Source organism: Marmota flaviventris, chromosome 18 (genome assembly GCF_047511675.1).
Source record: "Marmota flaviventris isolate mMarFla1 chromosome 18, mMarFla1.hap1, whole genome shotgun sequence".
Classification (NCBI taxonomy): domain Eukaryota; kingdom Metazoa; phylum Chordata; class Mammalia; order Rodentia; family Sciuridae; genus Marmota; species Marmota flaviventris.
In genome coordinates, this window is record NC_092515.1 from 28,553,658 (window position 1) to 28,574,167 (window position 20,510).

The following is a 20,510-nucleotide window of genomic DNA, read 5'->3' on the forward strand; positions in this document are numbered from 1 at the left end:
ACAATATTTCAAAGGTGAAAATAACACAAATGAATGTCACTGCATGAATGGACAGACAGAATGTCATTGACTTTTGCTCCCTACCATCAATCTTTGGATTTGAACAGCTGCTAACTGAAACTATTGGTGGTTGGGGGAGAGAAACTGTATGTACAGACATTTTTTATTGCCATTAATCCCTAAACAATACAGTACAACAACTACTTATGTAGCATTTGCATTGTATTGGGTATTATATGTAATCTGCAAATGATTTAAACTATATGGGAGGATGTACAAATATTATGCCATTTCATGTAAAGGGGTTGAGCTTTCTTAGATTTTAGTATCCTAAAAAATGCACTGAAGTACTGATATCTAGTAGATGACTAAAAATACAGTAATGTTCTTTATAATTCAGTTTACATGAGATATTCATAATAGGAAAACATATTGCAAAAAAAAGATTACTTGTTATAAGGGGTTGAGGAGCAAGAGACCAATTGCTTAATGGTACAGGGTTTCCTTTTATAGCATAGAAAAGCCATTGGAACTAGTTAGAAGTGATGGATGCATATTTAAAAATAACATACTAAATAACTCATATAACTAGAGATTTTATGACAAGCATGATTATTAGTTTTATATTATGTGAACATTACTTCATTTAGAACATTTATCCTATGTTTACTTATATTCCTCATTCAGTTTCCCCTAGTGTTAACATTTAATATAACCAGAGTATAATTATCAAAAGTAGAACATAATACAGGTAGACTAAGTCAACTAAAAAAGTAAAAGCAAATTTAAACCACTTCCCTACAATTTCTCAACAGTAGAGAACAACCTAGTATCAAAGGCATTCCTATTTATAAAGACCATACTCAAAATCAGTTTACTCTAAAAGTTCTTTTTTTTTTTTTTTTACAGTTTTCCTAATATACTTTACTAATAAGGTTTTGTTTTTATTAATGTTACTTGAATAACTTTCCCTTTGATGCTATAAAGTTTCTGTAGAAACCATGACTCATTTGTATCAACAATGCTTTACCAGGATCTGACTCCAGGAAATGGTCAGCAGATAATTGATATTTCCTATTCTTTTCTACTTCAGTCAGAAGTATTTTTTCATAATACTGTGTTTGAGTTCAATATGGAAACATACATAGGCTATCTCTAAAAACAAATTTGATGCTATTTAAGTCCAACATAATGGTCAACACAGTATTCAACTGACTGGATAGCAACCAAAATTTTATTCATGGATTGATTCTGATGTCTTTGGAAAGCAGAGACACAATGGACTAATTTGTTCTTGGCAGGTGGAATCTGGGAAGAAGATATGTCTATGTACACAAAAATGTTTGCTTTCGTAAACAAGCTTTATCTCAGGCGAAATACATATAAGAAAGAAAACTAGAAACTCTCTTAGTTTAGCAGATGTTGATTAAAAGGAGGTTTCTCCTGCTTTTGGAACTTCTGGGTTTTCATCCCGCAGGAAATGAAGCATTAGTAAGATTTAGGAAGGGTAAGGAATATGGAATCTTTATGTAAAGGAGGAAGAAGTCATAGTGAAAACAAGTACATGGTTAGATACAACAATTTTAGTTACGAGCAATTATGAAATGTACGCATCTAGAAGGTGATTTCCATAGAATGATCTGTGCTTGAATATTCTTTTGCCAGTATAGTTATTGTAAGATAAATAAACATAGCCTACTATGTTGTGTTTGCAAGGACGAAAACATTATTTCCCATCTCAAATGGTTTTTTGCATTTCAATTTTTATACCTATTCATATTTGTTTCTTTTTTCACTTTCTAGCATTTTTTGAAGTCAGTTATTTTTCATGAATCAGTATTTTAAGGATTAGGATGCTTGATTAATATATATTGGCTTTGTTTTATATTCTTATTTTTTAAAATAAGAATATATTTGAAATTTTTTTTATTGTTTTAAAGTTTTTTATTTTTTTAAAAAATTATTTTATGTATTTTTCCTCTCACTTATCTATTTTCCTTGACTGCCTTTCTCTTTTTCTGCTACTAGCCAATCTCTATTGTTCTCTCTTTCACTCATCCTTTAATTTTTTACTTCTATTTTTTCTTTCTTCCCCCATTATCATCACATCCTCTATCACTTCTCTTCTCTCCCTGTCCAAAATTTGAAATTGTAAACCTTTTGCACACATACTTCTTTTACTGTGGGCAATAACTCATCACATCATTTCAGTTTATTGTGACATTACAGATGTCCTAGCAGAAACTATTTGGGTCAATGCTATACACTGTTTGTATGGGTTGTTGTTAATATTTGTTTCCCCCAAATTGTGAAGTACTTACTGGAAACTTTCCAGTACACTATAAGTCCACAGGGTAGAAATCTACTGGCTCAGATCCATACTGTTAGATGGGTAGAAACATGAACAACATGAAAAAGCAAGGGAACAAATCACACCAAACAAAGCAAGATAATTCAATAAGAGAATCCATTGATACAACAGTGCAAGAAATGTTAGAGAAGTAGCTTAGAAAATTCATAGTTCAACTGATCTGCTAAGTAAAGGACAAGGTAATAATGAAATCAAAAAGAAAATACAGGATTTAGCCAGGCATGGTAGTGCATGCCTGCAATCTTGGCAGCTCGAGAGGCTGAGGCAGGAGGATCACAAGTTCAAAGCAAGCCTTAGCAATAATGAGGTGCAAAGCAACTCAGTGAGACCATCTCTCAATAAAATACAAAATAGCAAGGAGATTTTGCTCAGTGGTTAAGTGCCCCAAGTTCAATCCCTGATTACTCTCCCTGAAAAGAAAAAAGAATGAAAAAAATAAAGGAAATGAATAATCACTTCAATAAAGAGAGAAATTCTGAACAAAAGTCCAGGGGCAGTGGCACATGCCTGTAATCCCAGCAGCTGAGGAGGCTGAGGCATGACAAAGCCAGTCCCAGCAATGGTGAGGCTCTAAACAACTCAGTGAGACCTTGTCTCTAAATAAAATACAAAATAGGGCTGGGATGTGGCTCAGTGTTGAGTGCCCCTGAGTTTAATCCCTGGTACAAAAACAAAAACAAAAAAAACAAACAAACAAACAAAAAAGAAAATCTGAACTAAAAAATATCGAGAAGAAATCCTCAAAATGAAGGAATCCTCAAAATGAAGGAATCAATAAACTAAATTAAAAATTCAATGGAAAGTATCTCTAGCACAGTAGACCATATGGAAGACAGAATTTCAAGCAATAAAGGCAAAAATATATAATCTTGAAAATAATGTTGACCATGGAGAAAAGATATGAAGAGAACTTCCAAGATACATGGGATATCATGAAAAGACCAAATTTAAGAGTTAGTCAGATTGGTAAAGGCTTGGGGATACAAGCCAAAGGAATGCACAGTTTTTTCAACAAAATAATATTTGAAAATTTCCCAAAACTTAAAATGAAATGGGAAATCACATATAAGACGCTTATTGAACCCCAAATATTCAAACTCACAACAGACCAACACCAACACACACTATTGTGAAAATGCCTAACATACAGAATAAGGATTGGAAAAAGAAGCAAAAACAAAAACAGAACAAGAATAAGTAATGGGCATATCTGGGATTTGAACCCAGGATTCTTTTGTCCCAGAGTCTGGGTTCCTAATCACTGTACTATCCGTGCCCCCAGAACAAGAATAGAATACTAAAGTGTTGAGAGCCACAGTTTAGTCAGAATGATGCCTGGCATTTTTGCCAGAGGGAATGGTTGAAAGGTGACCCGGCTCCAGGATTAGGGTGTTTCTGAGATTAGGGCGGATCCTGCTGGGAATAGGGTGGCTCCAGGATTAGGGCAGATCCTGCTGGGATTAGGGCGGACCCTGCTACCTACTTGGGAGTTGCCCTACTTGGGAGTTCCCTTTGAGTTTTCTTGGGGTTCTGAGAGAATTGGCACTCAGAGCCAGGTGGAGGCAGTATATTCCCGGGAAGTGTTGTAGAGTACCGGTGAGAGTTCGGGAATAAAGGTTGCTGTTTGAATCTACAAGGCTGTGTGGCGGCTCCTTATTTTGTGCCCAGCCAGACTGTGGCACTAAAGGATTTCAGAGAAAAATAACACTTCACATTTAGCGGAAAACCAATCTGGATCTCAGCTGATTTCTCAATTCAGACCCTAAAAACAAGGCGATCTTGCAATAGTATATACAAAGCTGTGAAAGAATATAAATATCTACCAAGAATACTATACCCAGCAAAATAAAGCTTAAGAATTGATGATGAAATAAAAACCTTTCAGGATAAAAATTCACAACTAGAAAGCCTACAATACAAAATGTACTCAATATTCCATATAGAATGAAAAGTAAAAGTGAAAACCAGCAAAGGGAGGAACTACACTAGAAGTACAGTCAATCAAAGGAGAAACTAATTCAAATTAAAAGCCAGAAATAAATCAAAATGACACAGAATAAAAATCAATTCTCAATAACAACATTGAGTGCAAATGGCCCACGCTATCAATCAAAATACACAGACTAGCAAATTGGAAAGAACCAACAATGTGCTGTCTCCAAGAGACTCACCCATAAGCAATGATATCCACAGACTGAAGATGAAAGGATGGGAAAAAAATATATATCATTAACATTGACCTCTTAAACAAGCAAGGGTTTCTAATCTCATATCAGATAAAGTGGACTTCAAGCCAAAGTTAATCAGAAGGGAAAAAGAAGAACATTTCATAAGGCTGAAGGGAATTATACATCTATAAGGCAACAATTATAAATACATATGCCCCAAACAATGGAGTATCTATATTCATCAAACTCTTCTCAATATCAAGAATCAAGGGGTTGGAGTTATGGCTCAGTGGTAGAGCAACTGCCTGGCATGTGTGAGGCCCTGGGTTCGATCCTCAGCACCACGTATAAATGAATAAAAGATTCATTTACATCTAAAAAAAAAAAAAAAAAAAAAAAGAATCAAATAGACCACAACACAATAATACTGAGTGATTTGAACATACTTTTCTCATGACTGAATAGATCCTACAAACAAAAACTAAATAAAGAAGCAATAGAAACAAAAAATACAATGAATAAATTACACCGAACAGACATATATTGAATATTGCGTCCAACAATATATACTTCCTTCTTAGCACCAAAGGATACGTCCCTAAAATACACACATCTTAGATCATAAAGTAACTCTCAGCAAATACAAAAAAATTGAAAATACCTTGCATTTTATCAGATCATAATGGAATAAAATTAGAAATCAATGATAAAATAAAACATAGAAACTACTCTAACATCTGGAGACTAAATAATATACTATTGAATCATCAATGGATAGCAGAAGAAATGAGAGGTAAGTGAGAACAGTGAAACTACGAAGGCAGTTTTAAGAGGAAAGTTCATTGCATCAAGCTCATTGATTAAAAGAATAGAAAGTCACCAAAAAAACAGTATGACATTACATCTCAAACTTTAGGAAAAGAAGAACAAATCAACCTGAAAAGCAGTAAGAGACAGGAAATAATAAAAATCAGAGCCAAAATCAATGAAATTGAAATTTTAAAAATTTCAAAAAAAAAAAATCAACAAAACAAAAACTGGTTTGCTTAAAATAATGAGTAAAATCAATATGTCCTTGGGCAAGCTTCCCAAGAGGAAGAGGGGAAAAAACTCAAGTTACTAAAATCTGTGATGAAAAAGGAAATTCAAGAAGGACATTACTGAAATACAGAGGTTAATCAGAAATTATTTTTGAAAACATATACTCCAAAACAATAGAAAACCTTGAAGACATCAACAAATTTTACCTAACAAATATTACCTAATCAAATCGAAACAGGACATAGAAAATCTAAACAGATCAATTTCAAGCAATGTAATTGAAGATGACATCCAAAGTCTACCAGCAAGAATGGGATCCTAATTAGAATAAGTTATATTCCATGTATATATGTCAAAACACACTCTAGTGTTATGTATGTCAAAAAATAACAAAAAAGGGAAGAATATGAATCAAAAGTTCTCAGCCAAGTGCTATCAGAACTTCAAAGAATACCAATCCTCCTCAAATTACTCCATGAAATAGAGTAAAACTCATCCTATGAAGCTATTATCACCCTGATCCCAAAACCATGCAAAGACACATCAAAGAAAGAAAACTTTAGACCAATATCCCTGATGAACATAAATGCAAAAATTCTCAATAAAATACTGGTAAACTGCATACAAAACATTTTGAAAAGATAGTGCAGCATGATGATGTGGTTTCTTTCCAGGTATGCAAGTTTGGTTCCACGTACAGAAATCAATAGACTTCAAGACAAGAATTATATGATTATCTAAATAGATGAGAAAAAAATTGACACAACACAGCATCCATTTGTGTTCAAAACCCTAGAAAAACTACGGAGAGTAGGTACATACCTCAACATTATAAAAGCTACGTACGTTAAACCTGAGGTCAACATCAATCTAAGTGGAGAAAACCTGACAGAGATCCCTCTAAAAACTAGAACAAATAGGGATGTTCTCTTTCACCACTTGAATTCCACATAGTCCTTGAACCTCTAGCTAGAATAATTACACAAAAGAATGACATTAAAGGAATTCAAATAGGAAAAGGAAAGCTGAAACTATATCTTTTTAATGACTATATCATTCTATATTTAGAAGACCCCCCAAAAAAACTCCATCAGAAAACTTCTAGAACTCATAAATGAATTCTGCAAAGTAGCAGGATATAAAACTAACACCCATAAAGCAACTGAAAGAGAAATTAAGAAAACTATTCCATTCATAATAGCTTCAACAAAACAAAACAAATCAAATCAAAACAAAACAAAAAACTTGGGAACCAATCTAACAAAAGAAGTGAAAGACGTCTCCAATAAAAACTACAGAACACTAATGAAAGAAATTGAAGAAGATCTTAGAAGATGGAAAGAGCTCCCATGTTCTTGGATAGGCAGAATTAATACTGTCAATACTACCAAAAGCACTATACACATTTAATGCAACTCTTATTAAAATTCCAATGATGTTCTTCATAGAAATAGAAAAGGCAGTCCTGAAATTCAAAGGCGCAGGATAACTAAGTCAATCCTTTGCAAGAAAAGTGAAGCAGAAGGCATCTCAATACCATGTTTTCAATTATGCCACAGAGGTTTTCAATTACAGTACAGAGCTATAACATGAAAAACAGGATACTATTGGTATCGAAACAGACATGAAGTCCAATGGAAAGACTAGAAGGCAGAAACAAACCCACATAAGTACAGCTACCTCATACTAGACAAAAGTGAGACACAGATGTTAACAACAATAAAGTGGGGGAGGGGTGCAAGGACAGAAGTTCAGTGGATTAGACAAAGGAGAATGTAGGGATGGGAGGGGATGACAGGAATAGGAACGACAGCAGATTGAATCAGACATAACTTTTCTATGTTTATATATGCATATACCACCACTTAAATTCCACATCAGGTACAAGCAGAAAAATGGGCTTCTAATAAGAATAAGTTATATCCATGTATGCATAATATGTGAAAATACACTCTACTGTCATGTGTATGTAACGAGAACTAATAAAAAAAAGTACGCATTGAAAGTATGTTTTAAAATAAATAATAACCTCTCTAAAATAAATGAATAAATAAATGGTGAATACATTGTGAAAACAATATCTTAAGGCATTCATTTAGAATAAAAAAAAATTCACTTAAATATCCACCAAAATCAAACAAAGCCATGTGGTAAATCATCAGGGAATTTAATTGGCCCATCTAAAGTGTCAAGCAGATCTCCAGAAAATATAATTTTGTATCCTTAAATAACTATAACATTATTTCATTGAATAGATTGTTCATTCCTTTGGTTTGTAACTCCATGCCTTTCTCAAACCCAATAATTCTTAAATTTGGTCTTTTTGTGTTATCTTTTAATTCTTGACTGTTCTGCTCATGGTTTCTTACCATCTTCATTGTGTGGTCAACTTTAATTTAAAGAATACATATTTTGTCTTCATTGTCTGAGGTTCTGTCTTCTAAGTGATCTAATCTCCTGGTGGTGCTTTCTATTGAGTTTTTAATTTGGTTTATTGTTCCCTTCATTTCAAAGATTTCTGGTTTTTTGTTGTTGTTGTTGTTTTTGCAGAACCTCCATCTCCTTATTGAAGTCTTGAAGTCATCTTTTTTTCTTTTTTTTTTTTAGAGAGAGAGAGAGAGAATTTTTAATATTTTATTTTTTAATTTTCGGCGGACACATCTTTGTTTGTATGTGGTGCTGAGGATCGAACTCGGGCTGCACGCATGCCAGGCGAGCGTGCTACCACTTGAGCCACATCCCCAACCCCCTTGAAGTCATCTTTTGCTTCCTATATTTGCTTATGTAGCTCTTTATTGAAATGATCTTTTGGTGCTTCTATTTGATCTCTTTTATCATCTGTTAATTCAAAGAACATTTTAATTATGTATATTCTGAACCCCTTCTCTGTCATTTCTTCTGCTGTGCTGGCCATGGATTCTAATAATATAGTATCTTGCTTTGTATGGAGCACTTACTTCCCTTGTTTTCTCATGTTGTTTGTGTGTCTTCCTTTCTAGATCCAAGGTGTTATAGTTTTTACGCTGTAGGCTGACAGTGTCCCTGCAGGGTTCCAAATACTAACATCCATGATGAAAACGGAAATATCACAACAGACACTACAGAAATACAGAAGATAATTAGAAAATACTTTGAAAAATTGTATTCAGATAAAATACAAAATATCGAAGGCATGGACAAATTTCTAGAGTCCTATGATTTGCCCAGTCAGAATAACATACACAAGAAAAGCCCAGGACCAGATGGATTTACCACTGAGTTCTACAAGACATATAAAGAAGAACTAATACCAATATTCCTCAAATTATTCCATGAAATAGAAAAAGAGGGAACACTTCCAAACTCATTCTACAAGGCCAATATCACCCTGATTCCAAAACAAGACGAAGGCACATCAAAGAAAGAAAACTTAAGACAAATATCCATAATGAACAAAGATGTAAAAATTTCAATAAAAATCTGGAAAATTGAATACAAAAATATATTAAAAAGAGTGTACCACGGTCAAGTGAGGTTCATCCCAGGGATGAACATACAAAAATCAATAAATGTAATTCATCACATCAATAGACTTAAAGATAAGAATCATATTATCTTTCAATAGGCGCAGAAAAAGCACTCAGCAAAATATAGCACTCCTTCATGTACAAAACACTAGAAAAAGTCGGGATAATAGGAACATATCTCAACATTGTAAAAGCTATCCATGCTAAACCCAAGGCCAACATTTTTCTAAATGGAGAAAAATTGAAAGCATTCCCTCTAACTACTGGAACCAGACAGGAATGCCCTCTTTCACCATTTCTATTTAACATAGTTCTTGAAACTCTAGCCAGAGTAATTAGACAGATGAATGAAACTAAAGGGATATGGATAGGAAAAGAAGAACTCGAACTTCCACTATTTGCAGAAGACATGATTCTATACTTAGAGGATCCAAAAAATTCCAACAGAAAACGTCTACAACTAATAAATAAATTTAGCAAAGCAGCCGCACATAAAATCAACACCCATTAATCTAAGGCATTTCTTTAAATCAGTGACAAATCCTCTGAAACTAGGAAAACTACCCCATTTATAACAGCCTCAAAAAAAAAATTAAATACTTGGGAATCAACGAAAGAGGTGAAAGACCTCTACAATGAAAACTACAGAACATTAAGGAAAGAAATTAAAGAAGATGGAAAGATCTCCTTTGTTCTTGGATAGGCAGAATTAATATTGTCAAAATGACCATACTACCAAAAGCACTATATAGATATAATGCATTTTGACCCCCTGCCTAATGGAGGAAAAAATAATCCCAAATCTTCTTTATGTTAGATTAGGCCCCGACTTCCTTAGTAAGACTCATATAGTGCAAGAAATAAAATGAAGAATCAATAAATGGGATAGATTGAAACTGAAAAGCTTCTTCTCAGCAAAAGAAACAATTAGTGAGGCAAAGAGAGAGCCTATAGAATGGGACCAAGTTTTTACCACAAGCACAGATATAGCACTAATCTCTAGGATATATAAAGAACTCAGAAAACTTAACACCCCAAAAATAAATAACCCAATTCATAAATGGGCTAACAAACTGAACAGACATTTCTCAGAAGATGATATACAATCAATCAACAAATGTATGAAAAAATGTTCAGTGTCTCTAACAATTAAAGAAATGCAAATCAAAACTACTCTAAAATTTCATTTCACTCCAGGCAGAACAACAGCTATTAAAGAATACAAACAACAATAAGTGTTGGCAAGGACTGGGGAAAAAGGCACACTCATACATTGCTGGAGGGACTGCAAATTGATGCAACCAATCTGGAAAGCAGTATGAAGATTCCTTGGAAAGCTGGGAATGGAACCATCACTTGACCCAGCTATCCCACTCCTCGGTCTATACCAAAAGGACTTAAAAACAGCTTACTTCAGTGATGCAGCCACATCAATGTTCATAGCAGCACAATTCATAATAACACCAACTGTAGAAGTAACCTAGATGACCTTCAATAGATGAATGGATAAGAAAACTGTGGTATATATACAAAATGGAATGTTACTCAGCATTAAAAGATAATAAAATTATGGCATTTGCAGGAGTTGGAGAATATCATTCTAAGTGAAGTAAGCTAGTCCCAAAAAACCAAATGCCAAATGTGTTCTCTGATACATAGATGCTCATCCACAATGGGGACTGGGTAGAGCATGGGAGGAATGGAGGAACTTTAGGTAGGGCAAAGGGGAGGGAGGGGAAGAGAGAGGTATAGGGGTAAGAAAGACGGTGAAATCTTTAGAAACAAACATCTTTACCCTAAGTAGAGGTATGAAGATAGAAATGGTGTGACTCTACTTTGTATACAAGCAGAGACATGAAAAATTGTGCTCTATATGGGTACTACAAATTGAAATGCATTCTGCTGTCATGTATAACAAATTAGAATAAATAAATAAATTAAAAAAATAACTATGACATACCATTAAAGTAATCACAGCAATATAAAATTAAAAGTCATCTGCTAAAGTTTTTCATTATTTCTTAATAATTTTTTTTAAAATTATAGATGGACACAATACATTTAATTTATATATTTTCATGTGAGGCTGAGGATTGAAACCAGTGCCCCTCTCGAGGGCAAGTGCTCTACCACTGACTATAACCCCAGCCTTGTTGTTTGATTTTGAAATAAAAATATTTGGGTGACAGTGGGGAAATAAATGAATTTATCACAAGTAGCAAAGTTTAGGAAAAGAGAAAAGTTAGCAAATGGACGTCATATTTTCATGGAAATACTGACAAATATCTGATTTCTGAAATTCTAATAGATTGCTTTTACCAACAGTGTTAAAAAATATAAGTGGTATATAGGTTGAGAAGTGTAGGGGTTGCCAGGGGAATCATAAAAAACCATGAATCATCCCCAAGCTACCTTTTTGGTTATGATTCTGAGTACTAATGTGGACTATAAAATTAAAACATTTCTTAAGGATTATCATTTGGTTTTATTTTGTGCCATAATTCCCAAAGTAATTTTCAATTTTTTTCTAAATAATACATGTTAATGGCTCAATATCACATTATTGTTTAAAGATGAATAATATGTGACAGAACATTATATTTTCCTTTAATAAAAATCATAGGTACAGGTGTTTGCATTTTAATATTAAAAACAATATTCTGAATGCTTGTGCAACATCAGTTTTAAATACCCTTTTACTTAAAATTCTAATTAATGATAACCTCACATCACTGCAGAAGCTGCTCTAACATTTAATAGGAAGGTGTTATACCTAAGTAATGTGGCACATTACTACATGATTTCAAGTGACTGTAAAGTGAATTTGAGGTGCAAAGAAAAGCTTTGCCTTTGATTATCTAACATACCATACTAAGGTAGCTTCACCACCCTTCCTATTCCTGCCACAGAACCCCACTGTACCCATTACCTTTAGATCCTTCTACTTATTACCACTGCCTTCTTAGTCTGACTGTATTGACATTTATTCCGGCTAAAGTGTTTCCAAAGTTTTATTTGTGGTTAGTCTCCTATTTCCAAGCATGTACTGGGTCAGGTTATAGGCATGTGCATGTGTTCCAGCCTAATCTTATGGGGGTACTCTGCTTAAAGATCATTATAGAGTTCCCATAGAGCTAAATTGCTGGCCAAATTTAACTAATTAAATTTAACAAATTTAACTTCGGTTTGACATAGTATTTAAGTTGCATAAAGCATAGTATTTAAGTTGAAAAAGGTAAATTAGGTTACTTAATAAATCAGGCAAGTTTACACTTCTTGATCAATAACATTGGGTTAACAACCAAGGTCTTCTGAGTTTTTAGAGTGTCAATGCTGATGGCTTTTTTTACTTATATAGCTATACATATATGTCTACTGTTTGTAAAACTGATTCTGTTATGGTTTGGACATTAAATGTTCTCTGAAGATTTGTTGAAGAGCCTGAGGCGCTATTAGGGGAGTGGTTATAGCCTTTAGGAGGTTGGGCCTTCTAGAGGAAAGTTGGCGCAGAGTGTTCTTAAAGGAGATATGTGAGCCTTGGTGTGTCTGTCTGTCTCTCACTCTGCAACTTGGTGGCTATGAGGTGAACAGATCTTCTCTGCCACATATTCCTCACCTTAACACAGACCCAGAAACCATGATGCCAACTGACAACTGAATGAAACCTCTGAAGCTGTGAGCCAAAATACCGTTCCCCCCGCTTTTTAAAATATTGTATTTTTTAGTTGTAGTTGAACACAATACCTTTATTTTATTTATTTATTTTTATGTGGTGCTGAGGATTGAACCCAGGGCCTCAAGTGCTAAGCAAGCACTCTCCTACTGAGCCACAACCCCAGCCCCCAAATTTTCCCCTTTTATGTTTTGTCATAGTAATAGAAAGCTAAAAAATGACCTAAATGTCATTTTCTTATTTTAGAAATTGCCTTCACAAGGACATATTCAGCTTTTGCTGGTATGTTGTCAACCTAACAATGCTATGGACAGAAATTATTTATTTATTTTTTGGGTGCAGGGGATTCAACCAGTATATCCTGGTCTGTGCATGTTAAGCACTTGTTCTATCACTTAACTAAACACATAGCCCTGAGACACAGTCTTTTCTTTAAATTAGTATCAAGACAAAACTTACATTGAAATTTGTCTCTCAGAGTAAGTTTAGTAACTATTATTTAATATGTACCTGAAGTTTAAATGAGAGCTATTATAATAGAATATTATTCCAGTATATAGAACTGGAATAAAATGTATAAAAAGTACAAGTGAACTTGTTTTTAAACAGAATAACTTTTAAAAGCTATGCATTTTGAATAAGTATTAGATAAAATATAAAATTCAGAACAAATGAGCTATGACACTATCACATGATATTCTAAATCATAATGATAGTAGAATTTTACTTTTTGAGTTATTAAAACAGTCGTTTCGCATGTTTTAATTTCTAAGGTTCAAACTATAACACATTAAGGATATTCCAATGATGTCTGATTAAAATGGTGATTATCATGAAATGAACCTGGCCAGACAAACCATCACATTTTCAATCACATGTGTCCATTTGAAGAAAGCAAAGACAAGCAGCTTCCTTTACTGTCCTAACCTGCTATGATCAGAATGGAGGGGCCTGTGTCTTCACCTCTCTTCACCTGTACTCAGTTCCTCCTAGACATGGCCACACAGGCAAATTAAGGTCTGTTTCCAATTCATCTTTAAAGCAGGACTTAGTTTGTCAAATATTTTGCCAAGTATGTGGGAGAAAGTTTCTCATTCAAGATCCATAATAATTTTTTCAAAATTTACTATGATCAGCCTTGAAACACTATATTCTTTATGGAAAACCTTCAGAAAAAGTGAAAAGAAATTTGACATTTTCCCCTCAGAATACCTTAAACTTTGATAATTTTCACATCTACGTGAATCACATTTCATGACCAAGGTAAACTCTAATTAAGACTATAGCTATCCATCCTATTTAAATCAAAGTGTCCTATTTCTAAAAACACCTAATGAACCAATATTTAAATGAGGATCTATAAAGGTTGTATCTCTAATTCTCAAGGGGATAGAAGAACTAAGCAAGTTCTATACAGAAAGCAGTTACATAAGTCTAAATTCTTTGAAAAACCCAATATGTTGACCAAATGGTCTTTAAAATTTTTTTTTTAAAACAAGGATTTCCAATCAGCTGTTTTTTTCACAATTGTTAAAGCAATTAGTTCATACAGATATGTAATTTCTGCAGCAGCAACAACACATACAATTAATTATATGGTTTTAATCATATTTACTCACCCTCCTAATAGTATCTGTGGTTGGCTGGATTCATTTGTGATACCAAATATATCAGGAATTAGATCACCATTGAAGCTGTAAAAAAATCATAAAAAACATTAAATAGCTATTTTATTAAAAAAGAAGAAAAAACAAAACTCTGGGAGGTCTGGTAGACATCACAATGTTCACCAGTGTTCTACTTATACTCAATAAAATGTCGGCAGAAGTAACACATATCACTTCCAAGCCAGTGTTTAGTCACTGTTGCTTGCTACTAGCCCTTACTAAGCATGTTACAATAATGTAAGAACATGCATTTTGGATGGTCTAGCTACAAAGGTAGTGGGGTCTCTGATAGCCTACCTTTCTGAGCAATGTCACAGCAGCGCCTACTGCTGACCTACAGTGGACACATTGTAGAGTGAACAAAAAAAAATAATAAAGTTTGTTGTGAGATTTTGGGATTGCTGTAACTTCTACATAATCTAGCCTATTCCTGAGGGATAAGGAGATGGTTTCGATTCCTAGAAAGTTATTTCTGAGCCATGACCCAACTTGTTTATTTAGGTGGATTTATTTAGAGGCTATAACTCCTCACATGCTCACATGATAACAATGCTCACATGATATAAAATTCCATACTATTTGTTGACTCTTGTAACAACAATGAAAAAAACACAAGCATGAAAGAAATCAAGGTGAGCACCCTTAAGAAGATTAACCCATGGATTTATCAGTCATGCTTCAAATGGTCACTGACCTACTGATAGGGTTTTAACAACTATAAGAAAGTTCTCAATGGAAGAAGAGGGCCATTTGTAGCTGTAGCTCCAAGAATGATTGCTACTGTATTATCAAAACATCCTGTCAGAAATTTGGAATAAATTATCCTAGTACGTGAGACTATTTTGAGGACAAACAAAACACAAAGGAAGAGCTGCAAAAAGGGCAAAATTTCTCTTTAATGTAAGAATCTTTCTATATTTCTAGAGGAAACCCTATATTCTTCATATCTGTCAATTGGGCATAAACAATTTTAATTAAAAACTACTCTCTTAGTTCTTTTAATAATGACATAACTACTAACATCGGTCCATTATGGATATATATGAAGCTATAAAAGCACAGATCTTCCTTTTTTCAAAATAATAAACTTCATTTTTCTCTCCTTCATAATGGCAAACCACCAACATACAATCAATAATATAGCCCTCTATTAGCTTTAAGAAACTAATTTAATGTCAATACTACTTAGCAAAGTAGCTTCTGTCATAAAAGATTATATTTGTAAATTTAAACCATTCCCAGGGAAGCAGAGTACATACTTACTCCATAATTAGTGGCTGATCTTGAAAAGTCCTATTGAGTATGGTCATATTGTTAGGATCTATAAAGAGAGAATACACGTAAATTAGTGGGCATTTATATATTATTTTTGATATTTACAGTTAGGGAAAATACTGTTTTATTCTTTGCAAGATTTGTTTCTAATTCATTCCAACTATTATCATTAATGAGACATTGTAAATCTAATTTCAGGATAAAATATTGACAGAGTTCATCCTATAGTGAAAACCAGCATGATGAGTTTTGTTTAAGATTCCTTCTAACTATCTGCCAATTCTCCTTTGTTTTGTTTTTTTTTTAGAGATAGATAGAGAGAGAGAGAGAGAGAGAGAGAGAGAGAGAGAGAATTTAATATTTACTTTTTTTTAGTTTTCGGCGGACACAACATCTTTGTTTGTATGTGGTGCTGAGGATCGAACCCGGGACGCACATATGCCAGGCGAGCACGCTACCGCTTGAGCCACATCCCCAGCCCGCCAATTCTTTGTATACAATTTAGCATTAAAGTAACTGACAAAGAACAAGGTATTCGTGCACAGAAGCCAATATATGCAACACTATCTAACTCTGTTTTATCTATGCTCACTGACAAGCAATGCTTTGCACACAGTACTCCTTTAAATACTTCATAGTAATGAATGGATGATTATAAAGCATTGATTGAGATTATTATCTATAGTTCCAAATGTGACAAAGCACAACTGCATTTGCCTTCCTTGAAATCTGGCTCCATGAACAAAGTTTCTATCATTATTTCCTCTTCAGATAAGATTTGAAGGTTCATGGGTGGATATGGTTAGATAACTCTCAATCTCTACTTCAACTTTTTTGTGCTTTCCTGTACTGGGGAGTAGCAACCAAAAATAGTACTTCCTAGATATCCTTGCATCTAAGATATTGGATTAAGTTAAGCTTTGTCAATCATTTACACTTTGAGTTCTATCTCTGTATCTGCTCACTAATTTGAAAGTTTTAAGAGGTCATGTGTAGCATCCACTCTGCTGACAAGAATCATGGAAAGCACTGCATCACTGTGACAGCTATTTTGCAACTGGCCACTTCTGATTATAGCTTTCTTAATGGCACTGAGAACTATTCCTGAGTATTTAAGCCTGAATTTATTCTTTAGCTATCTCAACAATCTCACAAGCCATTAAAATCTTTTGATAAATCTTGTTTCCTTAAACTAATAAGAATGGACTTTGTTCTTTGAAATTGACCCCAGGTTGCTTCTGAGTTGAAAAAGAATAATTAGAACTTCTAAAAATTTTTTACAATTATTAACACCCAAGAACAGCATTTTGAACTGATTTCAGAACAATATTTCTGCTATATTTTCCTAAGACTATCAGGCATATTTTCCTACATCTTTCCAATGATAAATATTAAAAATTCTTAAAACACATTCACCTAATGTTTGATTTTGTCCCCAGAAGATAACAGCTCCTAATTCATTGTTGGCATGATTTTGGGGAAAATATGTTAGAAGGACATCCATTTGTGAATCACCATCATAATCCCCAGGAACTACACTTGTTATCAATGCACTGTGATTCCTAAAAGAAATAAACATTTAAAAATATTAGAGAAGTTACAACAGTAAAGGACATCTTTAAATTTCTACCATAAAATATTTTCAATGCCGAATTGAAAACATCACAGAACTGATTAATCTTATTCTTTTCTTTATTATCACTACTTCTGTATGAAGACTACTTTGTTCTATAAGAATTGAGAATGAATGCAGAGCAGTCCTACAAAACAATAGATCTGAAACATACCAAGAGAAAACCTATCTATCTCTGTACCTGCCAATATTAAACATTGGCTAATACAGTCATTTTAGTTAGTTCTTTTGTCAAAAATACTAAGATATTTGGATAGTGTTTGTAATAAGTGGAGGAGCATAACTGCTAAAGCAACAAAGAATATCAGTGTGACCTATCAATTAAGATATTTGTAAGACATTTAACTTGGATTTTAATGTACATTCAAAACTTATAATAAAATTAAGGATTTTATTTTTCATTTTTATATATTTTTTTTAGTTGTAGATGGACACAATACCTTTATTTTGTTTGTTTCTATTTCTATATGGTTTGATCAAACCCAGCACTTCATGCATGCTAGGCAAGTGCTCTACACTGAGCTACAACCCTGGCTCCTTTTGAAAGCTAGTCTGAATTCACAAGGGAAAACAAATTTTTATGAAATCTGATAATTCGCTATCCAAACATATATATCTAATTTTATATTTTTAATAAAATAATTCTAAAACTATTTATATTAACCTTGAACACTTAACATCCTGGAGTCTTCTCATAATGTTGTCTGAATGATCAACCAAAAAATAGGGCTTATATTAAATTTATATTTAATTCTACTTAGAGCAAATAGCAAGACAACAAACTTCCAATTAGATGATGTATAATTATTTTTTAAATGCATGCCCCCCAAAAAAATAAATAAATAAATGCATGCCCTTCTCCCTCTCAATCACCAAGGTAAGAATTAATAGGTGTATTTCTAGAAAGTTTCAGACGTTAAAGATTTAAGTAATAGCAGAAGGTAAGGTTTTGGCCTTAAGTTAAAAACAGGGAGTTAACAGAAAGTTCACAAACAAAACAAAACAAAACCAGTCTGATCATTGCCCCTACCTCCACCCCTGGCATGCCAGCCAAAGAGGAAAATATATAAAGGACAAGATAGAGTATAGAAGTCCCATCATGCAAAGAATTTTCAATTAGCGCTTTAATGACTTAATCAAAGATGAATAGACTATGAATATTAAAGAAAGCAAAAATAAATAGCAATGTGAAAGAATGTGAAGAAAACAGAGCTAATGAAGGGAACCAAAGAAAACTTCAAAATTACAGTTGAAGCCAGAAAAGAAAAGTATGATCATAAAAACAAACAAACAAAAACCCATCATGCTAAGGTGCTAAGGGATAAAAACAGAAAGAGAAGAAAGAAAACTTCGGAAATAAAAAAATATCACAACTAACATATGGAAGTCTTAGAAGATAAAGTACAGAACCCCTCTCAGAAAACAAAACAAATAAAAACCAAGATGACCAAAGTAAAAACAAACAAAAAGATAAAGGAACGGGGATGAATTGAGCAAATCAATAACCAACTGGTAAGAATTTCTTAATGAACAACAGGGGCCCACCTATGCCCAACAGAGCAAATGAAAAACAATCTGTATCTAAAAACATCACCAAGAAATTAGAGCAAAAGGGATAAAGAAGAGACTCTATAGTTTCCAAAATATACAAGTCACATTTGAAGGATTAGGATAAACAATAGGACTAGATTTTAAAAGAACCCATGAAGCTAAGATTCTCCTCATGGAACTGAGTTTAAACTCTATGCTATTTATGATAGCTCCTACTCTGCTCTGATTCCAGCTTCCTAGACTATGACTCTCCAAAGTGTACCATCCTGTTCTGTCAGGCAAAAAAATTTTTTTTTAACCTCTTCTTCATAACATGTTGTCTTTACTACCATCTCTTTCTCTTTCTTAAAAGATTCTTACTATTTTTTTTAATTGTTTTATCTTGTAGACACACATCTTTATTTTATTTCTTTATGTGGTGCTGAGAATCAAACCCAGTGCCGCACACATGCTAGGCAAGCAAGCACTCTACCACTGAACCACAACCCCAGCCCACAATGTTTTTTATTGGAAGAAAGGATTAGGAAGAGCATTATAGCTATACATATTGATGATATTTATTTCTACATATTCATATATGTACACAATATAACAATATAATTCTTTTAAAGGCAGTGTCCCTAAACTTGAACATCCTCACCTAAATTTACTCATATTATAGTCAAGCTAGAATTCAGTGACTCTCTGGAGGTGCTACTTTGGCCTGCAATGAGCCATCTCTTTCCCCTTAAATACATAATTCCTCATTTCCTATAATTTCAAAATTGTGATGGCTCACTATCATTTGTGGTGGGGGACACTGTTTCATACAATGCCAACCATGAAAAAGAAAAATAAGATTAGATACTTTTTCAAAATTCAGATAATTTCATTTCAAAAGACTGAATTGAATTCCTTCAGAATCTACCTTAATAACTAATCAACTATTAGTCAATTAAAAAGTTAAGACAGAAGTCATTGATCTGCAAATTACACTCCCTGTTTCCCATGCAAAACAATGTTAACCTGAAGAACCTCATATAATTAATCTACTCCCACAGGCATGCTCTGGATGAGGAACAATATCTAATACATCCAAGAAAGCCTGTTAGACTGCAAAGGAATGAAAAATGTTCACATAGGTACAGATCTCATTCCACTCAAATTTATTTCTTTTTATTTTATTTATTTTTTAAAGAGGAAATTATTTTAAACTTTAGTACTTTCATTATCTTTCTTGACTAATTACTTACTACTCATACCTTTTAACTAGTAGTTTTGTGTCACATCACAGGTGAGAGTGAGTTCATAAACAACCCAACCAGGTAATCCATATCAATAATTTTGCTAATGACTAAATGTTTAAAAAAATGTATAACTTTGTACTTACTTGAAGGATATCTTTACTTTGGGTTTAAAATAGGGTGCATTCTGGTCTGCCAAAAAGACGATTAAATCATTTTCTAAAAGAAGAAAATACATGATGTTAGAAAAATGTTTCCTGGTAAAATATTCATCCAATGCTTATAAACTTTCTGGGCACTGTTGTCAACAAGAAAACTTACTCTATTCCATTTCATGTACACTTTCAAAGATAGCCCTATTAATCTAATGGGATGGGAAATTAACACTATATCATAAGTTTA

At 33.4% G+C, this 20,510-nt stretch overlaps 1 protein-coding gene across 2 annotated transcripts in view; it reads right to left on the reverse strand.

Annotated features, from left to right (window-relative positions):
• Window positions 1–20,510, reverse strand: part of Itfg1 (integrin alpha FG-GAP repeat containing 1) — a 240,856-nt gene that overhangs the window by 218,426 nt on the left and 1,920 nt on the right. For both annotated transcript variants that reach the window (XM_027939156.3, XM_027939157.3), the window contains exons 2-5: window positions 20,255–20,327; window positions 17,118–17,263; window positions 15,690–15,747; window positions 14,379–14,453 (exon numbers count right to left, since the gene is read on the reverse strand). In XM_027939156.3, coding sequence (XP_027794957.1) covers window positions 14,379–14,453; window positions 15,690–15,747; window positions 17,118–17,263; window positions 20,255–20,327 — 352 coding nt within the window. The remainder of the gene's footprint in view (window positions 1–14,378; window positions 14,454–15,689; window positions 15,748–17,117; window positions 17,264–20,254; window positions 20,328–20,510) is intronic.